The 23,958-nt window shown below is 52.4% G+C and overlaps 1 protein-coding gene across 2 annotated transcripts in view; it reads left to right on the top strand.

The window, feature by feature from the left end:
- The window catches only part of ENDOV (endonuclease V), a 202,229-nt gene that overhangs the window by 54,158 nt on the left and 124,113 nt on the right, over positions 1-23,958 (top strand). The window contains exons 1-2 of one of the 2 annotated variants that reach the window (XM_085617424.1): positions 6,282-6,491; positions 8,090-8,261. In XM_085617424.1, the coding sequence (XP_085473550.1) occupies positions 6,304-6,491; positions 8,090-8,261 (360 nt within the window). In that variant the 5' untranslated portion in view covers positions 6,282-6,303. Of the gene's footprint in view, positions 1-6,281; positions 6,492-8,089; positions 8,262-23,958 lie in introns of those variants that run through there. The other variant, XM_085617425.1, reaches the window with a different exon arrangement.

The raw sequence follows: 23,958 nt of genomic DNA, 5'->3' as shown, positions 1-23,958 counted from the left end.
GAAATCAGGTGGTTTGTCCGGCTTAAGTAAAAGCGTTATCATTGCCTCACAAAGTGATTGCGGGAGGAGGCCATTGTCAAAGGAGTCCTTATACATGACGGCCAGATGCGGCTCAAGAGCGATGCAAAGGTCTTCTAGAACGAGGCGGAAAGGCCATCTAAGCCTTGTCACTGGGTAAGCTATTTATGGCAGCGAGTATTTCTTCTTTAGAGAAGGGCTCATCTAAAAATTTATGATGATATTCCTCGAGCCAAACCAGTGCGATGGTATCAAAATATTGGTTAAAATCCTCACGCGAGGGGGTGAAGCCCGCGGTATAGAGTTGCGAGTAGTAGTCCGTAAATCGAGTCTTAATTTCCTCAGGGGAGGTAGTTCTGGTGGGGCCACCGTCCCGGAGTGCCGCACTATACGACGCTGCACATGGGGGACGAAGGAGGTTGGCCGGGGTCTTGCCAGGCCAATCGCCCTCACCAAAGCGGCGAGCCCGGGCCTCCCTGCCAAGGAAAGAGGTTTCCCGGTTAGCTTCCTCAGTGAATTCTGTATGTTTTTCCCACAGGCGAGCGAGAGTCTCAGAGCTTTGGTGGGTTGCATGTGCGGCGTCCAAAGCCTTAATCTCAGATTCAAGCTTATTTAAAGCGGAGCGGATGGAGCAAAGGACACCAGATTGTTTAGAGATACACTCACCGCGGATCACAGTCTTAAAGCCTTCCCACAAAGTGGATGCTGAATCTACAGAGCCGACATTCAAGTCAAAGTAGTTAGAGATCGCGGTTTGGATCTTGTCACAGAAGACGGAGTCACGGAGAGCGTTCGGAGGAAGCCGCCAGGTGAAGGCACGCTGAGGAAAGTGGGGAAGGCGGAGACGAAGCTGGACTGGCGCATGATCAGAAAGAGTACGTGCCATGTTGGTAGCAGAGGTTAGCCAGGTGAGAACATCAGGGGAGGTGATCCAAAGATCAATACGAGACCAGCAGCTGCGGGCACTAGTGACGCAAGTGCCCTCTCTAGCCTCGGGCCACATGTGACGCCATGCATCATATAGCGAAATAAGTGCCGCGGGACTCAAGGATGAAATTAGATGCCATATATGAGTAAAGAAGTCAGGGTCGTCTGAGTTAGGGCCTTACACAGCAGCGATCGTCATAGGTTGAGACAACAGGGAGCCATGCAATATGACATAACGTCCTTCAGGGTTAGTAAGAACATGAGTCGTATTCCATGGGAGCCCCCTTCTTATCAAGATGGACACTCCACAGGAATAGGAGGAATAGAAAGAGGAGTGTGATTCGCCCCAGTATCGCGATTGAAGTCTAGTAGAGGTCGCAAGTAACAGGTGGGTTTCTTGTAATAGGCATATGTCAGCTTTGTGCCGGAGTAGGTGGGAGTGAATAAGCCTGGCCTTCTGATGGTCATAAAGACCGCGGATGTTCCAGGTCCAGCATATGGTGTCAGTCATACTACGCTAGACCAGGGTGAAATGGAGTGCAGGGCAGTGAGTTCAGTCTGTGGCCGTAAGCTGGTGTGTGCGACGGGGCAAGCATGCCTGGAGGAACAATGGACGGGGCAGTCGCAGGGAATGTGCTATGAAGCCAGCCAGTACTTGCGAGCGTGTATGGCAAAGCTATGGGGGAAACCACTAGTAGGAGGAAAGGGGAGAAGCAGTCGGCGCCGAACTAAAGAGTGCCAACCTAAGAAAGGGTGAGGTGCATTGTACAAACACAGTACAGTGATTAGGCATAGCAGTGTAGTGATGCATATTGAGGAGATACAAAAAATAAGGACAAGAATACTTAAACTACCCCCCCGCCCTGACCCACGCTAACCCACCATACAAAATGCAGTGCAGGAGCCCCAGAAGGGGGCAACAATTACCAAACAAACCCCCAATCCCATCCGACCCACCCCCACAACCCAAAAACATTTCCGAAAGACCCTCGACCCCCGCACCCCCTCCAACCCCCCAATCAGGCTGAGATACCACCCATTCCCACCCCAGGAGCCCGCAACTTGGAAGAAGGGAAACCATGTTGAGTAGGGGAATTATCCCGTAAGGGCATGGCAGGGTTCAGCGAACACCTCCGCAGTGAAGCAGGGTGGCCAAGCTACAGGAGCTTCAGACAACGATCAGATAGTAAGAAACCAAAAAAACACAACCAGTCAATCATTGTCACTGAGGTGGTCAGGTGTAGCAGTCTGAGAGCTAGATGGTGAGGTACGAAGTGATTTGTCGAGTTTCTTGGCAAAAGCGAGAGCGTCTTTAGGATCCGGAAATACAAGCGTTTTTGCTCCCTGTCGGACTCTCAGATTTGCTGGGTACGCCAATGAGTAAGAGACTTCGTGTTTTTGAAGGATCCGTTTTGATGGAAGGAATTCACGTTGAGCTGCCTGGACTGCAATAGTATAGTTAGTAAAATGAGAGCGAATTGCCTTGGTGATTTATTTTGCCCCTGTCTCGTGTTGCGCGGAGGATGGCGTTGCGGTCTCTGAAGTTTAGAATTTTTGCAATGATGGGATGAGCCGGTAATCCAGGGCCAGGGTGTGAACCGAGAGAGCGATGTGCCTGCTTAACAATGAAGACGGAGGAGAGGATGTCACCAAAGAGTTCCCTGATGAGCTGCTCCACGAAATCCTCCATGCGGGAAATATTGGTGGATTCGGGTACTCCCGTAATGCGGACGTTGCTCCGCCGGGAACGAGCCTCCAAATCTTCATTTTTATTCTGAATAATTTCAAGTATTTTGTCCATCTGCAGTAGTTTTTGACGGTCATGAGTGGCGGCATCCTCAGCGTCAGAAACCCGGGACTCAACGTGCAGGAGGCGGGTGTCGTGAGAGTCCACACGGGCCTTAACCGAGTCCAGGCGGGCGGACAGTTGGTCGAGTTGTGCCCGCGATTCCGGTGACCGTGGACTTGACATGAAGCATTTTTTTTTAAAGTATTTTATTAAGTTTTCAACCAGCGGACCGATAAATTACTGTTACAAACAATAGCATCTTATAGAAGACCCAACCATCAATGTTCATATCAGGAGAAACCGGTTCTTCAACATTTACTGCCCTAACTCCCCCCCCCCCTACCACCCTCTCTACCCCCCCCCCCCCGTCAGTGTGCCCGCGTCACCCCCTCTTAAACTTGGATATTAATCACCCCGTGGTCCGAGACAGCCTAGCTCAAAGCAATAGAAAAGACATCATCATTGTTCACAAAGGCCCGGAGGCTCCATGTCCCCACCCATAGGCTCTCCATGCTCCCGCCCTGACTACCCGACAGCTTCTCAATACATTGTGCAAGCGCTGACTCCTCCCAAAGTATACTTAAGTGGTCTCATCCTGAGTAGGCTCCCCAGCAGTATGGACTTGACATGAAGCATAATCGCCTTCAGATCATCGTCGCGAGCGGGGGGGGGGCCTCCATGATGGCCACGGGGTCGCCGCAGGGGGGGCCTCCATGATGGCCACGGGGTCGCCACTGTCCGATGCCGCACCGTCCTGGCGTGTTGATCTGCGCTGGTCAAAGGAGATTTTGGGCTGCTTAGGATCAGTTCTCCCCATGGCGGTCAGAATCAGACAGGAGGTATCACCAGGGAGCAGGAGGGGGAAATGGTGCCCAATAGGGACAGCATTGAAGAGCGCAGCAGGCGAGGCACAGCCACACAACAGTTACAGGCTGAACAGGAGAGGTGGCAGGGTCACCAGCACTGGGGGGTAGCAGCGGTCAATCACAGCTAGTAGTGGACGCAGTGTGGTGGTGAAAGGACGTGGCAGATGGCGGAGGAGCCAGGGCGGCAGCTCAGCAGGGTGATACAGGAAGAGCACAACACTTTAGGCTGAGAGCAGATTAGGTATCAGAGGGGCCCACAGGTCACCAAGAAGAGAGGTCAATTGCATCCAGGTTGATTACAGAGGGTTTCTAATTTTTTATTGATGGTTTCATCGAGCGACCCCATCAATTTGCCTAAAGCCCTATTAATTATGTGTTCTACTTTATTTTCTACTAAGGAGTCTAAATCAGTTTGGGTATGGAACATAGTGTCTCTTGAAGTTGTAAATTGTATAATCTTAGCCTCCGTGTCCTTAATAAAATCCAGATTTTCTGCTCATCAGGCTGTGGAAAATCTACATTGTCCAGTGTGGGGCCAGCGCCCCGGAGCCGATGGCGGCAGAGCTTGGCTAGCGGCAGAGCAGGAGGAGAGCGCCGGAGATCACACAACACGCCACACTGCACTCAGGCTATGTTGCAGGAGCCGCCACCGTAGGTATGCTTGCATTAATAAGATGTCACCATAGACTGAAGGTGCCGAGATAATGCCGCAGCAAATGTATGCAGAGGCGGACTCAAAAGTTCCAGGATGGCAGTCCCTAGGCCATACAGGGGCACACACCAGCAGGCGAAGAGTGGACCTCGGGGCCAATGCAGGTCCGGCCTGGGAAGGAGGGGAGCAGGCCCAAGGTGGGATGTAGCAGCGGCAGGGCCAGGCACCACTAAGAGCGGGAGTAGCACCAGATACTAAAGGCAGAGGCCGTGAAGGAAGGGCGTGTAGGGCCACAGGAAGAGGCAGCAGGGGTGAGTGCAGGCTCAGGGCTAACCGCACAGCAGCCCAAAGTAAATCACGGGGCCGATGCAGGTCCGGTCCGCAGCAGAGGGCAGCAAGCCCGACGTAGGCGGTAGCCAAAGCTGGGGAGACCAGAGCGAGCAGATATGGCGCCAGTTATCCGTTACCGGGGGCGATGTGGTTGAGGCGTCACGGGCCGCAGGAGGAGGCAACGGAGGTGCGTGCGGGTTCAGAGCTCCCCGCACAGCACAGCGGGAATGTGGCCGGGAGCGTGTGCCAGTCTGGGGCAGTCGCGGTGGGGAGACACGGGGGGCACACTGCTGTCTTTAGGCCCGGGAGCTCGGAGCTGACGGAGTAGGCGCCAGAAGGAGCGGAAAATGGCACCGGAATCGCACAAGGGCCGGGCGGTACAACTCGTGGGCCCCCAACCCCGCCACATAGAGCCCCAGCGGCAGTGGCACTCATCGGGTAAAACAGTCCAGGATCCTCCGGAATCCCTCAGGCGGCACGGAGCCCCAGGCGGCACGGAGCCCCAGGCGACCCAGCCAGACAGCAGAGGAAGAAGGGCCGGGCCTTGCCGACCCGCGAGGTGCAGGCCCGTCGCCGCAGCTCTCAGCCCTCACAAGACTCCGGGGAGTAGGGGCAGCACGGGCAGCACCGAATGATGCCTCGGGTAATAACGAAATGGGAAACGCTGGTTGTAGGCGGTTGAATTGCCGTCGTCTGCAGGATTCTGACGGATATTGAGCTTGGCCGGCAGAGCCCACTTAGAGTGCGGATATCTTGCAGCCGGCCAAGCCACGCCCCGTGTGAGTGTATTAGTAGTTTTTTTCTTAAGTTGCACTGACTGTGATAGAAATTTTGTAGTTAGTAGAAAGTTGGAGTAGTTGGAGTAGAAACACAAGCAATCACAGTCCTCTTGTTAGCCTTTTTGGGCAGGCCTTATCAGTGAAATGTAGCTCAAGTCCCCGTGGTTCAGTGACCCTTAGGATCCACATCTTGGTGGATGGAATTGTTTAATTTATCCCCATCACTTGCATTTATGTCAGTAGAATTCCATTCAGGAAGCCGTTCAAGGAATTTCTATCTGTTCCACGAAGCAAATAGTGTAAAGGTGTTTATTTCTGTCTGTGTTAAAAGCATCCTGATACTGACTGGTTAAGTCGCACTTTAAACTATATGGAATTTAGAGTGTGTGTTTTTCCTTGTCAGCTATGCCACTTATATTGTTCTTTGCCACTTTACTTATCCTGGATGGGTTTTACCAATGTTTTGTAAGGTCAGCCCGAGTTTTGCTCCGCCGTGTACTATCAGGCTGCTTTTGTCTATTTCCCTGCTATATACATTTTTGCTTCTTTAGAAATTCTGTATATGGTAGGTGGGGTGCTTTTTGGGTGGTTGGGCTGCACTCATATGTAATGCTTCAAGTTTACGTCGGTCATAGTATCAAAGTTATATTCTGAATCATAGTTTAGGTTGTTGTGTACGACAGCTCCATAGGACTTTATCCTGATTTGCTGGCCAACTATTGTGCAATCATTGCAGTCCAGGAAAGACCTGTTCGATTCAGTGGCTATGATTGCCTGTGAGAAAATATTATACTGCTGCAAGTGCTGATCATTAAATGTTTCCTTATTCAAATGTGATCTCGTGTCTGTTTGATGGTTTTTGGTTTCATCAGTGTTTTATTGTCTTTATATTGCGTTTATTAGATGCCCCATTACAAGTCTGGATTCAGACCCTTTTTCTGTATGGAATCTGCTCCTCTTCTTGCCTCTGAATTCCTACGCTGTACTGCCGATGAGGGCAGGACCGTGCGCGTTAGTGCAGCCTTTGATACTGTGTCCCACGGTCTACTACTGAGTCGGCAATGGAGTCAGGGCATCGGGGAAGACCGTTTGAGTGGCCTACTGACTTTCTCCACGGCCGTACCTTTCAGGTATTCCAGAAACTCTGTACCTCCGTAACCTTTCCCTGCAGAATGTAATGCCTCAAGGCTGAGCGTTAAACCTGACCTAGTTCCAAATTTACATGCACCCGCTGACAGATGAAATTGAGCGATATGGTGTCAGGATGGTGTCTTATGCTAACGATACTCAACTGATCCTTACCCTGACGCAGAATGACCGCAGCACTGCTGACCATTAAAAAAATTGCATGGCAGACTTGACTAAATGGATGGATCTCAGCTGCCTGCGACTTAATGCAGAGAAAACAGAGATCCTAGTGGTAAGGAAACAACCATCAATCGGGACCCTAGCATGGTGGCTAAAAGAGTTGGGCCCCATTCCGTCCCCCAAATCCAAAGTAAAAGACCTAGGCTGCTGCTTCGATTCTAGCCTTTCCTTTGATAGTCAGATCCTCGCTATAGTTGGCACCTGTTTTGGTGTCCTGAAAATGCTCCAGAAAATTCTGGGGCTTCTTCCATAAACAGCTAAGAAAACTATTGCCCAGGCCCTAGTGATATCTCGACTGGACTACTGCAATGTGTTCTATTTAGGGAGCTCGAAAGGCAGACTGAGAAAGCTCTAAAGAGTACAAAACGCTGCTGCCCATTTGCTTTTGAACATTCTGAGACCCCCCCCCCCCCCGCACTCTGGGCACCGCACGTGTGCAACTTCATTAGCTCCCGGTGAGGGACAGAAGATCCTTTAAAGCATTATGCTTCCTTCACAAAATACTCAACCGGAAGGGGCCTCGTTACCTCTTTCCATTGATCAAAGCATACCTCCCTAATTGACAACTCAGATCCTCAGGCACTGCCTTGAACCTGATCCCACGGATTTACAGAATTCGTCTTGGTGGCAGCTGCATCAGATTTCTGGTTGCCAAACTATGGAACTCCATGCCTCTGTAACTCAGAATTGAACTTGCCGAGATCTTGTTCCAAAAAAACCTAAAACCTGGTTCTTCAAGCAAAACGGTCAGTACGCCTAGGGCAGGGCCCTTAAGTTCTCTGTGAGGCATCATAGTGCGGGGAGACACTGACTGGAGTAACCAGGCGATTTACAAACCACTAACATAACATAACAAGTGACTCCTCTCAGGGTTCTTGGTGGCAGTTGGCTCTCATGCTGTTATTACTATGGTCAAAGTATAGCTGCATGCCAGCATTATAAATATCTGTTAAGTTCTCTGCTTTCACGAGTTGATAGTCTTTTTCAGTAGTCTTTTTCTCTTGTGCCGCTCTCATGTTGCTGTACATTGTACTTGCTTAGTAGTATTTGGATTATGCTTGACCTGCTTGTTTTGACATCTACTAAATCACTAATGAACTGCTCTCACCCACAACAAACGCAGTTCTTGCATTGGCCACCAAATGTTTTTTCTTATCATGTCAGCCATCCTTTTAGACCATCAACTTTATTTTTTCTTCTTGAGTGATTTAGGTCTCCTTTGGTTTGCAGGGAGTTTACCAGATTAATTCTGAGTACACCTGGGCTTCATTTTCGCTTCCAGAAGTTTGGTATTCTGAATGTGACGTTTTTAGTAGAAGGAGGAATAAGCATTTTTCACAATTCTGTTCCCTTGTTCTAGAGAGCAAAGCCAGCTGAAGTCTCATGTAATCACTGGTGACACAGAAGAGTGGCAGAGGAACCCTAGCTTCTCTGGGCTGCAGCGAGTTGGAGGCGTGGACCTGTCCTTCATCAAAGGGGATGATGTGAATGCATGTGCCTCACTGGTTGTTCTTAGCTACCCCGGACTGGAGGTAAGGGGAACCTAGCAATGCCCATTTCCTGTGTACACCCACATTGTACTTGCACAACCTCATCCATGCTGTGACCTTTTCACAAAGGCCTTCCCATAAAGTTTGCGTATTTTGCTATAAAAACGTGGAGTGATATTCTGAATGCAATATTGTTTTTGCAATTTCACTTGGCTGTTTCCCTTTTGAGATTATAGATTTTGTGCTATTGAAAGACACAGACATACACACCACCCCCTTTTTGTGGGGACTAACCTTCACCAGTGTTTTTTAAATGCACACAGCTGCCACTGTGAGCAGCCAACCAGCGCCTTTGGCTTTGCACAGAGGGGGCTAAGTTAAGGGCCAGGCCCTCTGCGCAACCTACCACGTCAGCCAACCCCCACAGTTTGTGGCCTTCAGCAGTGCACAGTGGGAGCTGGGCTGAGGGCCTGCCATCTAGCCAACCCCTTCTGCTCAGACCTTTGTCTGTGCACAGCTGGGTTTGCCATAGGACCTGATCTCCTGTCAGGCCAAGTGCAGTAGCTCAGGCTAAGTGCAGTAGCCCTATTAGTCAACCCCTGCTGCGCATGGTCTTAGGGTGTGGGCCTGACCCCTCCACCCAACAGTCTCCCATCTACTAACCCATCTATGCGCTAGACCATGTGCAGTAGAAGTTTGGCACAGGGCTGTGGCTGCCAGGCTTTGTGCCCTAATCCTGTCATCAGTTAAACCCACTGTGCATTGGTTTTGGATGTGCACTGCAGGTGTTGGGGGCGGGTTCGGGCCCTGCCCCCTTCCGCAGACTGTAAACTATCCCCACAGTGCACTGGCATCAGGTATGCACAGGAGGGGTTAGAAACAATGACTTGATATTTGTTTGTGGTCAGACATTTGTTAAAGTGCTTACCTTTGCCTTTTTTTTTTTTGATTAGTGTAAAACATTTGGGTCAGAATGAATTCAAGAGTTTGGTACCTCTTCAGTCCGGAATCAATCACATACTTAAAATGTCCGCTCGCCAGACTCTCTTATCTTTTATTACTCGAGAGTCGCTCTCCGATGTTGGTTTTTTTTTCCTGGTGTGGGACTGGATGTCCCCTAACACTGCCCTCGAGTCGGGCACCTCTGAGGGTGTCCCCTATGGGCTCAAAGTCACAGCCGACTTGAGAGTTTCAAGATGATGGCTGGAAAAAAATGTCAATGCCCTTATGTTGGAACTCCCCCACTCCCACGCCTGAAGAGGTTGGTGGTAACGGGGTCTTTCCAGGACATTTACTGTGGTAGCTTGGCTCGAGTGGTCAGGAATCAGGCACCGTGCTAAGCATACGTCATACCCATACAATAACCATGCGTGCATCCGTTCCAAAAACGACTCTACACCGTAAAAATTATGAAAATATCTCTGTTTATCTTCTTTTTCTCTTAGTTGCTGATTAAATAAATAATAACACAATCACAGTATACAAGGCTTTCTAAATAGTGCAGGTCAAATAAATACTGGCTTAATGATTCAATAAATAGGGGTGATCCTAAATAATTAAGGCATAAATATAAGTGCAATACATACAGGCAATTAAATATTCTGAGGCAATAAATACTGTAAACCAATAAATATTGTGCGACAATAAATACTGTGGAACAATAAATACAGTGAAGCAATAAATAGGTTAAATATAATAAATACAGTGCTCTCAATAAATAATTAAAAGCTGACAGTGACACTCATAGAATCAGATCACATTTGAGATTACTATGGGCTGATTTGGCCCAGGCACAGCTTGTGGTTAGGTGGATGGCTTGAGGGTGTCTACTCCCTGGCTTGGACAAGGCTGAGGCCTAAACTGAGGTAGATCAAGGGGGGAATACTAGAGACCTGGCTCTCTCACTCTACACAACCCCTCTGAATTAGTCTCAGCTCACCCCTGGCACAATCCAGCTGGTTCCAGCACCTCTCTAGCCCCTAGGGTAGTCTCTCAGGATTCCACAGGGCCTTAGGCGCCCTCTATTCCACTTACTGCCCTTTTTCTGAAGCTCCGACGCCGCTGGAGTCGTGTCGACGCCGTGAGGCGGTTCCGGTTCGATGTCGGCGGCCTCGGCGCAAGGTCAGTTCTTGACGACGCCGGTAGGCGGTTCCGGATCGATGTCGGCGGCCTCGGCTCGATCTCGACCTCCGATTCGATGACGTCGGGCAATCTTGGCTCGATGTCGACTTCGGGCGGCTCCGGTCCGATGGCGACCTCAGGTTCGATGACGTCGGCCGGCCTTGGCTCGATGTCGACTTCCGGCGGCTCCGGAGTGCGATCCCCACTCCCGACCTCCGGTGCTCCTCTCCTCAGGTTCCGGCGACTCCGGAGTGCGACCTCACTCCCGACCTCCGGTGCTCCTCTCCTCAGGTTCCGGCGACTCCGGAGTGCGACCTCACTCCCGACCTCCGGTGCTCCTCTCCTCAGGTTCCGGCGACTCCGGAGTGCGACCTCCACTCCCGACCTCCGGCACGCTTCACCTCGGTCTCCGGCGACTCCGGAGGGTGGACTTCACTCCCCCGTCGACGCCGCTCACTCGACCTCGGGTGACTTCCTCCTCGACCTCTGGTACTCTCTACGACCTCCGTCGGCGCCCTCTCTCGACCTCTGGCGGCTCCGGGTACGACGTCTGCTTTTCCAGTCAGCGCCGCTTCTCCACCTCGGGCTCCGGGTCTCAGGCTTCTCGACGTCGGACTCCAGGGAAACCAGTATCCAGGTCAGGATCTTGCTGTTCTTGGTTTCTAAGGCCTGTTCCTGCTGTCCAGGTCCTTAAGATGGTTTTTCTTGCTTCTTCCCACACAGGGCTCCAGGCTGGGCTCAGTCAGTAGGGACTAGTATCAAGGGTGGGTTTATGGACCCCACTCCAGGCACAAGTTTCCACCCCTGCTGCCTCACTCCTTCCTCCTTCAAGTTTCTGCTGCTCTCCCTTCACCAGTCAGGTGCCAACTGCCAGCTCCAACTGCCAACTCTCTGTCTTAGCTTCCCAACATTCTAAACCGCCTCCAACTGTCACAGGGCTACAGAATGTTGCAGAAGGTTCTAGTAGGTTCCAGAGGGTGCTGGTGATGTCACAGGTGGCCACCATTTTGTGCTCCAGGCCCTCAGACAGAAGTTCCAGGGGTAGATAAAATGGCTCCCTGAATCTGCAGCAACACTAAAAAGTCTGGTGGTTCCCAAAAAGGAAAAATTCTAACCGGGTTTGAGGCAAAAGTGGGACAAAATAAAGAATGGAGAGGAGGGACCACCCACAGGGCTGACAGGTCTAACACGCGTCCCCCCCAGCTGAAAGTGGGGAGAGCTACCCAACCCCTTGGGAGTTCTCATCACTAAGGCGGAAATACCTTGAGAGACCGTCTGCATTGGCGTGGTCCACTCCAGGCCGATGTTCCACCTGAAAGTCCATTCCCTGTAGGGAAATAGACCACCTCAACAACTTGGGATTCTCCCCCTTCATCTGCATCAGCCAACGAAGGGGTCTGTGGTCGGTCTGAACCAGGAAGTACGAGCCAAACAGGTATGGCCGCAACTTCTTCAGAGCCCATACCACTGCAAAGGCTTCACGCTCTATTGCACTCCACTTCTGTTCCCTGGGAAGTAGTCTCCGGGATAGGAAGACCACGGGTTGATCCAGACCCTCTTCATTGAGTTGCTATAACACTGCCCCAATGCCATGTTCTGATGCATCCGTCTGGACAATGAACTCCTTGGAAAAGTCTGGGGCCCTTAAGACCGGGGCCTCGCACATGGCTTTCTTCAGTCTCACAAAGGCCTGCTGACAAGCCTCCGTCCAGACTACCCGTCGAGGTTGTTTCTTGGACGTGAGCTCCGTGAGGGGGGCTACGATGGTACCGTACCCCTTCACGAAGCGGCGGTAGTATCCCGTGAGGCCCAGTAAAGCTCGGACCTCAGTCTGTGTCTTGGGGGGTTCCCAGGCCATGATGGCCTCGATCTTCGCCTGGAGGGGTTGCACCGCTCCCCTACCCACCAAGTGTCCAAGGTACACTACCGACCCCTGCCCGATCTGGCACTTGCTGGCCTTGATCGTCAATCCAGCTTGTCTCAGGGCCTGGAGAACAGCTTGCAGGTGACGCAAGTGATCCTCCCAGCTGTTACTGAAGACGGCTATGTCATCCAGATAAGCAGCAGAGAAACTCTCCATTCCGGTGAGGATCTGGTTTACCAGGCGCTGAAACGTGGCAGGTGCGTTCTTGAGCCCAAAGGGCATCACACAGAACTGGTAGTGGCCATTGGGCGTGGAGAAGGCTGACCTTTCCCTTGCTCCATCAGTCAAAGAGATCTGCCAGTACCTAGAAGTAAGGTCAAAGGTACTCAGATATTGGGCAGCTCCCAGCCGGTCAATCAATTCATCCGCCCTAGGGATCGGATGAGCATCAGTTTTGGTCACTGAATTCAGTCCCCGATAGTCCACACAGAACCTCAGTTCTGGTTGGGCACCCGGTGGTGCAGCTTTTGGTACTAGTACCACCGGACTGGACCAGGGGCTGCTAGAAGGTTCGATCACTCCTAGCTCCAGCATCTTAGTGACTTCACTGTGAATGCTGGCCTTCACCTTGTCTGACATCCGGTAGATCTTGGACTTCACAGGTGGGCTGTCTCCTGTGTCCACGTCATGGACGCACAGGTGAGTCCTACCCGGGACAAGGGAGAACAACGAAGAGTACTGCCCCAGGACCTGGCGACAGTCCTCCTGCTGTTCAGGAGTTAGAGATGGGGAGAGAATCACTCCCTCCACCGACCCATCCTTCTCTTGAGACGCAAACAAATCAGGGAGAGGCTCGCTTTCCGCGTCCTCTGCTCCGTCAGTCACCATCATCAAGATGACTTCGGGCCTCTCGTGGTGGGGTTTGAGGCGGTTGGCATGCAGCACCCGTAGGGGCTGACGAGGGGTTTTAAGATCCACCAAGTAGGTAGCCTTACCCTTCTTCTCCAACACCTCAAAGGGTCCTGACCAGCGATCCTGGAGGGCGCTAAGCTCTCCTGGTTCGATCACCCACACCTTCTGGCCAGGCTCCAACTCCACCGGGTGAGCATTGTGGTCATACCACGCCTTCATCACTGCTTGGCTGGCTTCCAAGTTGTCAGAAGCTTGCTTCCACAACTTAGCCATTTGGCTCCGGAAGGCCAGCATGTAGCTCACCACATCCTGGGGAAGCTTTCTGGGAGTTCTTTCCCATCCGTCTCTCACCAGGTTGAGAGGTCCACGTACAGGGTGCCCATACAGAAGGTCGAAGGGGCTGAAGCCCACTCCCTTCTGTGGCACTTCCCTGTAGGAGAACAATAAACAGGGTAGGAGGACGTCCCATTTCCTCCGCAGGCTTTCAGGCAGACTTCTGATCATGCCTTTCAAGGTTTTGTTAAACCTCTCCACCAGACCATTGGTCTGGGGGTGGTAAGGAGTTGTGAACCGGTAGGTCACTCCACACTCCTTCCACATCGCCCGTATGTACGCAGACATGAAGTTGGTCCCCCTGTCGGACACAACTTCCTTGGGAAAACCCACTCGGGTAAAGATTCCCATCAGGGCCCTAGCCACAACAGGTGCTGTTATGGTCCTCAGAGGTATTGCCTCTGGGTACCGTGTGGCATGATCCACCAAAACCAGGATAAACCTGTGACCAGCTGTAGTAGGTGGATCTAACGGACCCACAATGTCGATGCCCACCCTTTCAAAGGGGGTGCTAACGACAGGAAGTGGTTCCAGGGGAGCTTTCAGCTTCACCCCTGTTTTCCCACTGGCTTGGCAAGACACACATGTCCGGCAGTAGGTATCGGACGACACTTTCATCTGAGGCCAATAAAAGTGTGGGACAAGACGGGCGAAGGTCTTGTCTTGCCCCAGGTGTCCTGCCAATGGTATCTCGTGAGCCAACTCCAGAAGGAAGGCTCGATAACGTTGAGGGACTACCAAGGCTCGTGACGATCCATGAAGGGGTGCCTTGGGTTCACTGTAGAGGAGGCCATCCTCCCAGTAAACACTGTAGTTCCCTTCAACGTTCCCTGCTGCCTGGGCTTCGGCCTCTCGCCTCAGCCCCTCAAGGGTGGGGCACTCCCTCTGGCCCTGGCAGAATTCCTCCCTGGACGGGCCTCCCTCCACGTGCCACTCGGCCGGGATGGGTAGGTCCCCCAGTTTGGTAACATCCCCCACCGCAGACTCCTGGTCCACCACCTCCGGTGGCCTATCCGTCCTACGGGGTGTGGACGCCGAGGCAGGCTCCTCCTGTCCTCGGTTCTTCCCTAGACCGGCAGCTGGCTGGGCCTTTGTTCCAGGCTCCAGCCGAAACGAACTCCCTCTCCGGGTAGTCGCGGACCCTGTGCTCACACAGGCCCAGTCAGGTGTACCCAGCATCTCAGTGTGAGTCCGGTATTCCACCTCCTTCCAAGCGTTGTGCTCCATGTCATTCCCCAGTAGACAATCGACTGGCACGGCAGGGCTTACGGCAACTCGAAGTGAACCTGCAACCCCCCCCCATTCAAAGGGAACCTCGGCCACCGGATAGTGGCCTGTTCTGCCGTCAGCCATCGCGGCTGGGTGGAGTACATCGGGAATTACCTGCTCTGGAGACACCAGTTGACTACGTACCATAGTCATACTGGCTCCTGTGTCTCTCAGAGCCTCCCCTCTTTGGCCGTTGATGGTGACCCACTGCCCATACTTTACGGTATTTGCCGGCACCTGGATCTTAGGAACCATCTCCCGTTCTCCCAGGGACACTAAAGTGACTCCCGCCCACTCCCTTCCCTTAGTTAAGGGCATCTCCTCCCCGAGCACTGCACTAGCTACTCCGGGGGTCTTTCCTCCAATGGGAGGGGGTGGTCGTTTCAGGCACTTCGGATCTCCTTTATAGTGTCCAATGCCACCGCACTCGTAGCAATGGACAACCCTTGGCTGCTGACTCTGGCCAGGATTAGGGTTTCTGGGTGGGTTAGCCCTAGGGGTGAATCCTGTTCCCTTCCCTTGGAAGTTATTTTGGGGGCCTTTGGAGAACTCCTTTTTCTTTTCCCCTCCCTCTTTCTTCTGAGGGGCGCCCTGTCCGGCCTTTTGAGTATCCCCTCCAGTCCCCCTTGTGGACACCCGGGAACTAGCCCAAATGTCCGCCTCCTCAGCAAGCTTCCGGGGATTGGTCAGCTTGCTATCCACCAGGTGTTGACGCAGTTCAGGGAAACATTTCTCGAGCAGGTGTTCCTTCAGTACTAGATCAAACAACCCCTCGTAGTTCCTCACTTCACTGCCCTGAATCCAACCCTCTAGTTCCTTCTTTGCATAGTCCAGGAAGTCCACCCAATTCTGTGTGCCCAGTTTGTGACTACCCCTGAACTTCTGTCTGTACTTTTCGGGTGTTAGTCCAAACTTTCTTATGAGCGCCAGTTTCATGGTGGGGTAGTGGGTCTGCTCATCCTCCTCGAGGGCCAATAATGCATCCCTACCAGCTGGAGGCATGTACTTGTACAATCCCCCTCCCCAGTACTTCTCTGGAACCCCATGGGCCCTTAACGAGACCTCATAGGCCGCTAGCCACTTGGCGATATCGTCACCCACCCCATAGCTAGCTACTATGTCCTTTGGCAGGTAGGGTTTGGGTTCCCTGGTGTACTCTCGTTCTTCGCTGCCACCGTTAGGTACAGGGTGTGCCCCGATTCTCAGGATCTGAAGATCTATCTCTTTCAGCCTTATCTCATGAGCCATCCTCTGTTCCTCCTTCTCTTTCTCCAGCCTTGCTAAGTCCCATGTGAGCTGTCTTTTCTCCCTCCGGTCTGTTAACTCCACTTCAGACAAGCCACCGCTAGAGGCACTGCTGCCCTTCCTGGAAAGTGTCCTGGGCCCCGCTGACAGGTTCCCCACCTCAGGTTGGTACAAACCAGCTCCCTCACTGTCGGGCTCTCTATCCCTGTCCTCCTCCTCAGCCTTGCTTTCCCGTCGTGCCTCCCCCCAAGCCCTTAAGCTGGTTTGGAGTGCACCCTTCTTTGCTCCTGGGGGACAATACACCCCCTCCCGCTGACAAAACTCCCTGAGTTGGGCCACAGTGTACGTTTCTAAATTCTCCAGTACAAACTCCATCTTGCCCACTCAGGTCAGAGGACAGTTATTTGCAGTAACTATGCAGGGGGGTACCTTATATAATACCTCCTCCCACCACCAGAGTAAATTTGGAAAAACAAAAACTCACAATTAGGAAGGCCGCTTTGAGAAAACTCCCGGTGTAGGCCTATGGACTACCCACAGTTATTGTTGAGTATACGTAGGCACAGCTCTATCTCACCACTGAACACCAATTATGTTGGAAATCCCCCACTCCCACGCCTGAAGAGGTTGGTGGTAACTGGGTCTTTCCAGGACATTTACTGTGGTAGCTTGGCTCGAGTGGTCAGGAATCAGGCACCGTGCTAAGCATACGTCATACCCATACAATAACCATGCGTGCATCCGTTCCAAAAACGACTCTACACCGTAAAAATTATGAAAATATCTCTGTTTATCTTCTTTTTCTCTTAGTTGCTGATTAAATAAATAATAACACAATCACAGTATACAAGGCTTTCTAAATAGTGCAGGTCAAATAAATACTGGCTTAATGATTCAATAAATAGGGGTGATCCTAAATAATTAAGGCATAAATATAAGTGCAATACATACAGGCAATTAAATATTCTGAGGCAATAAATACTGTAAACCAATAAATATTGTGCGACAATAAATACTTTGGAACAATAAATACAGTGAAGCAATAAATAGGTTAAATACAATAAATACAGTGCTCTCAATAAATAATTAAAAGCTGACAGTGACACTCATAGAATCAGATCACATTTGAGATTACTATGGGCTGATTTGGCCCAGGCACAGCTTGTGGTTAGGTGGATGGCTTGAGGGTGTCTACTCCCTGGCTTGGACAAGGCTGAGGCCTAAACTGAGGTAGATCAAGGGGGGAATACTAGAGACCTGGCTCTCTCACTCTACACAACCCCTCTGAATTAGTCTCAGCTCACCCCTGGCACAATCCAGCTGGTTCCAGCACCTCTCTAGCCCCTAGGGTAGTCTCTCAGGATTCCACAGGGCCTTAGGCGCCCTCTATTCCACTTACTGCCCTTTTTCTGAAGCTCCGACGACGCTGGAGTCGTGTCGACGCCGTGAGGCGGTTCCGGTTCGATGTCGGCGGCCTCGGCGCAAGGTCAGTTCTTGACGACGCCGGTAGGCGGTTCCGGATCGATGTCGGCGGCCTCGGCTCGATCTCGACCTCCGATTCGATGACGTCGGGCAATCTTGGCTCGATGTCGGCTTCGGGCGGCTCCGGTCCGATGGCGACCTCAGGTTCGATGACGTCGGCCGGCCTTGGCTCGATGTCGACTTCCGGCGGCTCCGGAGTGCGATCCCCACTCCCGACCTCCGGTGCTCCTCTCCTCAGGTTCCGGCGACTCCGGAGTGCGACCTCACTCCCGACCTCCGGTGCTCCTCTCCTCAGGTTCCGGCGACTCCGGAGTGCGACCTCACTCCCGACCTCCGGTGCTCCTCTCCTCAGGTTCCGGCGACTCCGGAGTGCGACCTCCACTCCCGACCTCCGGCACGCTTCACCTCGGTCTCCGGTGACTCCGGAGGGTGGACTTCACTCCCCCGTCGACGCCGCTCACTCGACCTCGGGTGACTTCCTCCTCGACCTCTGGTACTCTCTACGACCTCCGTCGGCGCCCTCTCTCGACCTCTGGCGGCTCCGGGTACGACGTCTGCTTTTCCAGTCAGCGCCGCTTCTCCACCTCGGGCTCCGGGTCTCAGGCTTCTCGACGTCGGACTCCAGGGAAACCAGTATCCAGGTCAGGATCTTGCTGTTCTTGGTTTCTAAGGCCTGTTCCTGCTGTCCAGGTCCTTAAGATGGTTTTTCTTGCTTCTTCCCACACAGGGCTCCAGGCTGGGCTCAGTCAGTAGGGACTAGTATCAAGGGTGGGTTTATGGACCCCACTCCAGGCACAAGTTTCCACCCCTGCTGCCTCACTCCTTCCTCCTTCAAGTTTCTGCTGCTCTCCCTTCACCAGTCAGGTGCCAACTGACAGCTCCAACTGCCAACTCTCTGTCTTAGCTTCCCAACATTCTAAACCGCCTCCAACTGTCACAGGGCTCCAGAATGTTGCAGAAGGTTCTAGTAGGTTCCAGAGGGTGCTGGTGATGTCACAGGTGGCCACCATTTTGTGCTCCAGGCCCTCAGACAGAAGTTCCAGGGGTAGATAAAATGGCTCCCTGAATCTGCAGCAACACTAAAAAGTCTGGTGGTTCCCAAAAAGGAAAAATTCTAACAGGGTTTGAGGCAAAAGTGGGACAAAATAAAGAATGGAGAGGAGGGACCACCCACAGGGCTGACAGGTCTAACACCTTATCCAGCCAGTCACGCTACCTAAAAAAATTCAAAAGTGATGATTGACAGATGTTTAGAGGTGTCCAGCACTCTATACTGTAGATATACCCCCCTCTTGTGAGCAGACCTGCATGGGACCAAGGAGACAGGGTGGCGAATTGCATCCCTGCAGGGAGGATACCTGGAGCCCAGTCAAAGCCAGGATAGCATGCACAACTGCCCGTACTCCTCATTGAACAGCAGACAAAGGAAAAGTCCCCCCTTCTATAATCTGGCCCTTGTAAACACTATTGATGAGTCTTGGGAAATGTGTGTGGGATGATCAACCTTACCCTGGTAAGGCATTCAAAATAGTCTGCCCCGGATTCTGTTGTGTGCGTTTGTGATCCTAACACTGACTTACAGTGTGGAACGGGAAAGAGACCTCATCTTGGTGTTTACGTTCTGCCTTTAAAAACTTTCTACTGCCTCTCTCTCACCACTTACAAGAATGGAGGAACTCGCACAAAAGTAGATTTTTTTTTTTTTAGGTCTCGCCTAGCCGCATGGTTGATCTACTCTGGGGCCATAGACCAGGTTCACCACTTGCCATTTGTTTCGTCCTATTCCTATTTGTCGCCTTACTCTTGGCTTTACGTATTGTGTGTTTGGCGCACTTCTTTTTTCACAATGAGTGGTCCGCCACCATTTCTTGTTTTTTCTTTTTACTAGCGTGCCGTCTAGAATCAATAGGGGGCATTCCTCATTTGTCTAAACGAAAAATAGCAGCTTACTAATTAGAATTCCATTTGCCAGAATCCCTGTTCTTCTGGATTTCAAGCATCCTTTGTTTGAATTACATTGCCAACTTTCTCTTTGCCTTCTTTCTCTGCACCGGCGCTTGAGAGACAGATCTGTCGTGTTTGATGGAGAGAATGCGGCTGTCCTTGGCCCCCGCAGGGGGCCATTCCTACGGGCGGCCCTGTAGTGCCATTTGGAAACAAACACCACTCACTGGCCAAGGGTTGGACTCAGGAATGAGTCCTTCGTCTTGGCGCGCTAGGCGCGTCACTTCCGGCGGACAGAGGTCCGGGGAGGGTACTTATACCTCCCCCCCACCTCTCTGGTATCCTCTTTGTGCCAGACACGCCGTCGCAACAACCTACCTGGTGGTTATCCGTTTGGTGCGCCTTTCACGGCGTCTAAGGGTTCGATCAGTCGTTGGTGCATGCCGTGATCATTTGCTGCACTTGGACTTCGTCGAGAAGTCGGTGGCATCGGTGGCAATCATCGTGGGTAAGCCGTTGGGTGTTGCAAGGTGAGTGCTGACCCCCCTCCCCCCCCCACAGCCTCGCTCCTAGCCATGCCATTGCCGGCCGGCACGCCCAGAGGCCAGCAGGCTGAGGCCCACCGTGGTGAGCTGCTGCCGTGGTGCAGCGTGGTCTGAGCGGGCTGGTGGGTAGAAGGGGTTGGGACCTGGGCTGGCCGGAACCCGAGCATCCAACGCCAAGGCCTAGGGCTGGCGAAACACTCTCGGCACCCACACCCGCTTCGGCGTGTGAGCAATAGGCCCCGGGCGGCTAGCGCTAATGGTGTAGATGCTACATTGCCCGTGAATGCATTCCTTTCTGCCAATGGAATGGACCGTCTAACACAAGTGACGGGATGCCGTGTGTAATGCTACACCATTCCATACACGCATGTTCGTGAAGCTCTTTAAATGGATTAATTCTATCACGCAGGCCACTCCAAGGCAGAAACACATAGGGGCACATGCATCAACCAAACCAAAAGCGATTCCTTAATAGCGAGAAATAAGGAATCGTTATTAAGGAATCGCTTTTGCGCATGCATCAACCGATTCGGTAAATGTTAGCGATTCCTTAAAAATCGATATATTTACCGAATAATCAATAGCGGGGCATGCAAACTCCGATTAGCTATTAGCGAGTTCGGTAATACCGAATTAGCTATTAGTGAATTCGGTATTAGCGAAATCGCAATTGACCGCGTCGCTCCGGCAACGTGCAGATGACATCACCAACCAGGAAATACTGCAGCCCCACCCTCATTGCCTCGACAGAGGAGCAAACAGGAGCTGTGAGTGAAGACTGCCTGTGCAGAGTGAAGCCACACCGACTGTGCAATTCGCAAAACCTATTTATCATGGAGAAGGAAGTACCATCCAGCGCTGAGTCAGCACGCAAGCGCAAGCGCAAGTTCTCTGACAGGGAGCTGGAGTACCTGATAGAGGGAGTCAGCAGCAAGCACGATCGCCTTTTCGGTAAGCTGTCCCTCAAGGTGCCTGAGCAAGAGAAGCGGCGCATATGGCTGCGCATCCGGGAGAGGGTGAATGCAGTTGGCGTAACGCCCCGCAGCATCGACGACCTCAAGAAAAGGTGGTACCACCTGCGGAAGCGTGCCAAGGAGAGGATTGCGGAGAGGCTCCGGGAGGCGAGCAGGACCGGAGGCGGCCCTTCAACGGTACAAGCCAACACTGCCCTGGAGGACCTGGTGGAAGGGACGATCGAGCAGGAAGACGTCGTGGGAGTGACCCAGATGGACACGTCCGGCGCAGCCACAAGTGCCCAAGGTAAGATGCATGCCTGTGCCCATAACCAGCATAGCGTAAATCCATTCCCATGCCCCCAGCAGGACCTGAGTGTGTATGCAGCTTTGGGCCACACAGTTTTACTCTTAACACTAGTGCATCATGGGAGTTGCAGTCTAGTCAGCCCAGTGTGCATGTACAGGCGTAAATACAATTACGGATCACCACATCAGTTGAACATGGATATAGACTGTTTATATATATATATATTAGTGGATCACAGAGGGACATGTATGTGTACCACACTACGGAGGTGTAACTATCCCACTAACCATGCACTATTTCACACACAGATGCATCTCCTGGGGAATCGGACGACAGCGGCCAGCTGATCATATCCGAGACACCGGTGGATTCCGACATGGAGACAGCGCAGGATGCGCATCCATCACCTCCACCTGCCACCCCACCACCACCAGCACCACCAGCACCACCACCAGCACCACCACCAGCACCACCAGCACCAGCCACACCAGCACCTGCACCATCCACACCAGCTGCAGCAACAACAGCCACTAAAGTGCCGAGGCGCAGGTCCCAAGTAGCGCCCTTGCAGGTGATGGAAACACCCTCCACACAATTGGGACAAAGTCTGCGCACCATCACACCGCCTGCTGCACCACCTGGACGCGCCAGACTCCAACAGCGGCGCAGGGCTCTGCCAAGTTCTGTCTCCTCAGGCGACCTTGATCTCCCACACACTTCTGCCATCGAGGAGAGGATGCTGCGTGTACAGCGCCTGCAGGGACGACACATGGCAACAATTAGCTCTAATATCGTGCGCCTTGCTCGGGAAATGCGTGCCATGACTGCGGCAGTTAGGGACATGACCACTGTGGTGGCAGAGGGCAATGGGCACCTCAGGGAGGACATCCATGAGCTCACCCGTGCCATGAGGGAGGGCCATGAGTGCGAGAGGAGGATGCACCGTCAGCAATTGTTGCGGTCCGCGGCCTCTACAAAGGCTATCACACGTCTCAGAAACAGCACCGCAGTGTTGGCACGCCGCTCTGTGTCCTTGCAGGTGGACCTTGGGCACTTTTGCGGGGATGTAGCAAAGGCACTAGGGCAGATGACCGCTGCTGTCGAACGCCTACAGAGCGGCACATTCAGTGCTGGTGCATTGGGAGGGGAAGATGGCAGTGAGGGTGCCTCGAGTGTCAGCAGTGTGTCAGTGGCAGAGGCCAGCACCAGGCGCCGCAGTTCGCGGGCCTCCACGGGGACAGGCCGTGGTGAGGCGTCGGAGACACCTGAGCGGAGGCATGGTGTACGTGGCAAGCGCCACTAGACAGAATTACAGGCCTACCTGACCGTGGTGGGGCAACCATGGTCCTCCCCTTCCTGAGTCTGCACAGCCGTGACTTTAACGCACATTTGTTTTAACTTTTTACATGTGGAGCATTATTTCCATTGCTTGTTTTGTTGCACATACCGCAGTGCTACTGTGCATTAAACAGTTGCACCCCCAACAAATTAGTTATGAATCATTCTCACCTGATTCAGAAATGATGTTGCATGATGTATGTCCGCCTCCTATGGCCCTCTGCTGGGTTAGGGACGTGTGCCTGTCGGTGTTGGGCGGGTGGTTGGTCATCCCGGTGGTCCTCATTCCTGTCCACCTCTATAGGTATCCCCCTTCTGGTCGCAATGTTGTGCAGCATTGCACATACAGCAATAATCCGGCAGCAGGTTTCAGGTTTGTATAGCATGGCGACACCAGTCTTATGTAGGATTCGAAAGCGACTCTTCAGAATCCCAAATGTCCTCTCTATTACATTCCTAGTGCTTATGTGTGCTGCGTTGTAGCGTTGTTCCTGTGGGGTTGCTGGATTGATGTATGGGGTGAGTATAAATTCACGCAGGGTGTAAGCACTGTAACCTAGAAGATAGAAGCAAAGACTTAGCAATGGTGAAGTTCATACATGTGTGGTGTTCATGTTGGGCAGCGGAATTTGTACGTACCAAGCAGGAGTCCCTCTCCAAATTCTCCGTTGAGTAGACGCCTGTGGATTCCACTGTTGCGGAATATGTAGGAGTCGTGTGTGCTCCCTGGGAATTGTGCCACTAGGTCCGTTATGATGTGATTGGCATCGCACACAACCTGCACGTTGATTGAGTGGTATGACTTGCGGTTACGGAATATGTACTCATTTGCTGCCGGTGGACATATGGCGATATGCGTACAGTCGATGCATCCAATTACATGGGGGAATTGTGCCACCTGGTAGAATGCCTGTTTGTTGCGGTCCAACTGCTGTGGGGTTGTGGGGAAGCTGATGTGGGTGTGTAGCATTGTCAGCATGGCATCTAGGAATTTCTTGAAGAAGCGTGAGAGTGCGCTTTGCGATACGCCTCCGGCTACCGCAATTACCCCCTGGAAACTTCCTGAGGCCAGTAGGTGCAGGCTGCATAGGACCTGGACGTGCGCAGGGATTGCATTGGTCCGGTGTGTTGGGTGCTGCAGTAATGGTTCCAGGTCTGCAATGAGGCGCATGATCATGGCACGATTGAGTCGATACTTCTCGTACACCTCGTCCTCATTCTGGCTGAGCAAGGTGATGCGCAGTCTGAAAACTCTCTCCTGGACCCTTCTCCTGCGCTGTCCTGCCGCATTGATACGCATCCTCCTTGCAAGCACGTAGAGGGCTGCCATTTTGTGGTAGCCAACAGGGTCTCCTTGGCCACATTTAAGGGTTTGATGATTACCACAATCAGTTGCACCTGTAGAAACATTTTTTTTTATTCA

Source organism: Triturus cristatus, chromosome 7 (genome assembly GCF_964204655.1).
Source record: "Triturus cristatus chromosome 7, aTriCri1.1, whole genome shotgun sequence".
Taxonomy (NCBI): Eukaryota; Metazoa; Chordata; class Amphibia; order Caudata; family Salamandridae; genus Triturus; species Triturus cristatus.
Note: the sequence above shows the minus strand (reverse complement) of the source record. Positions and strands in the feature narration are given on the sequence as shown.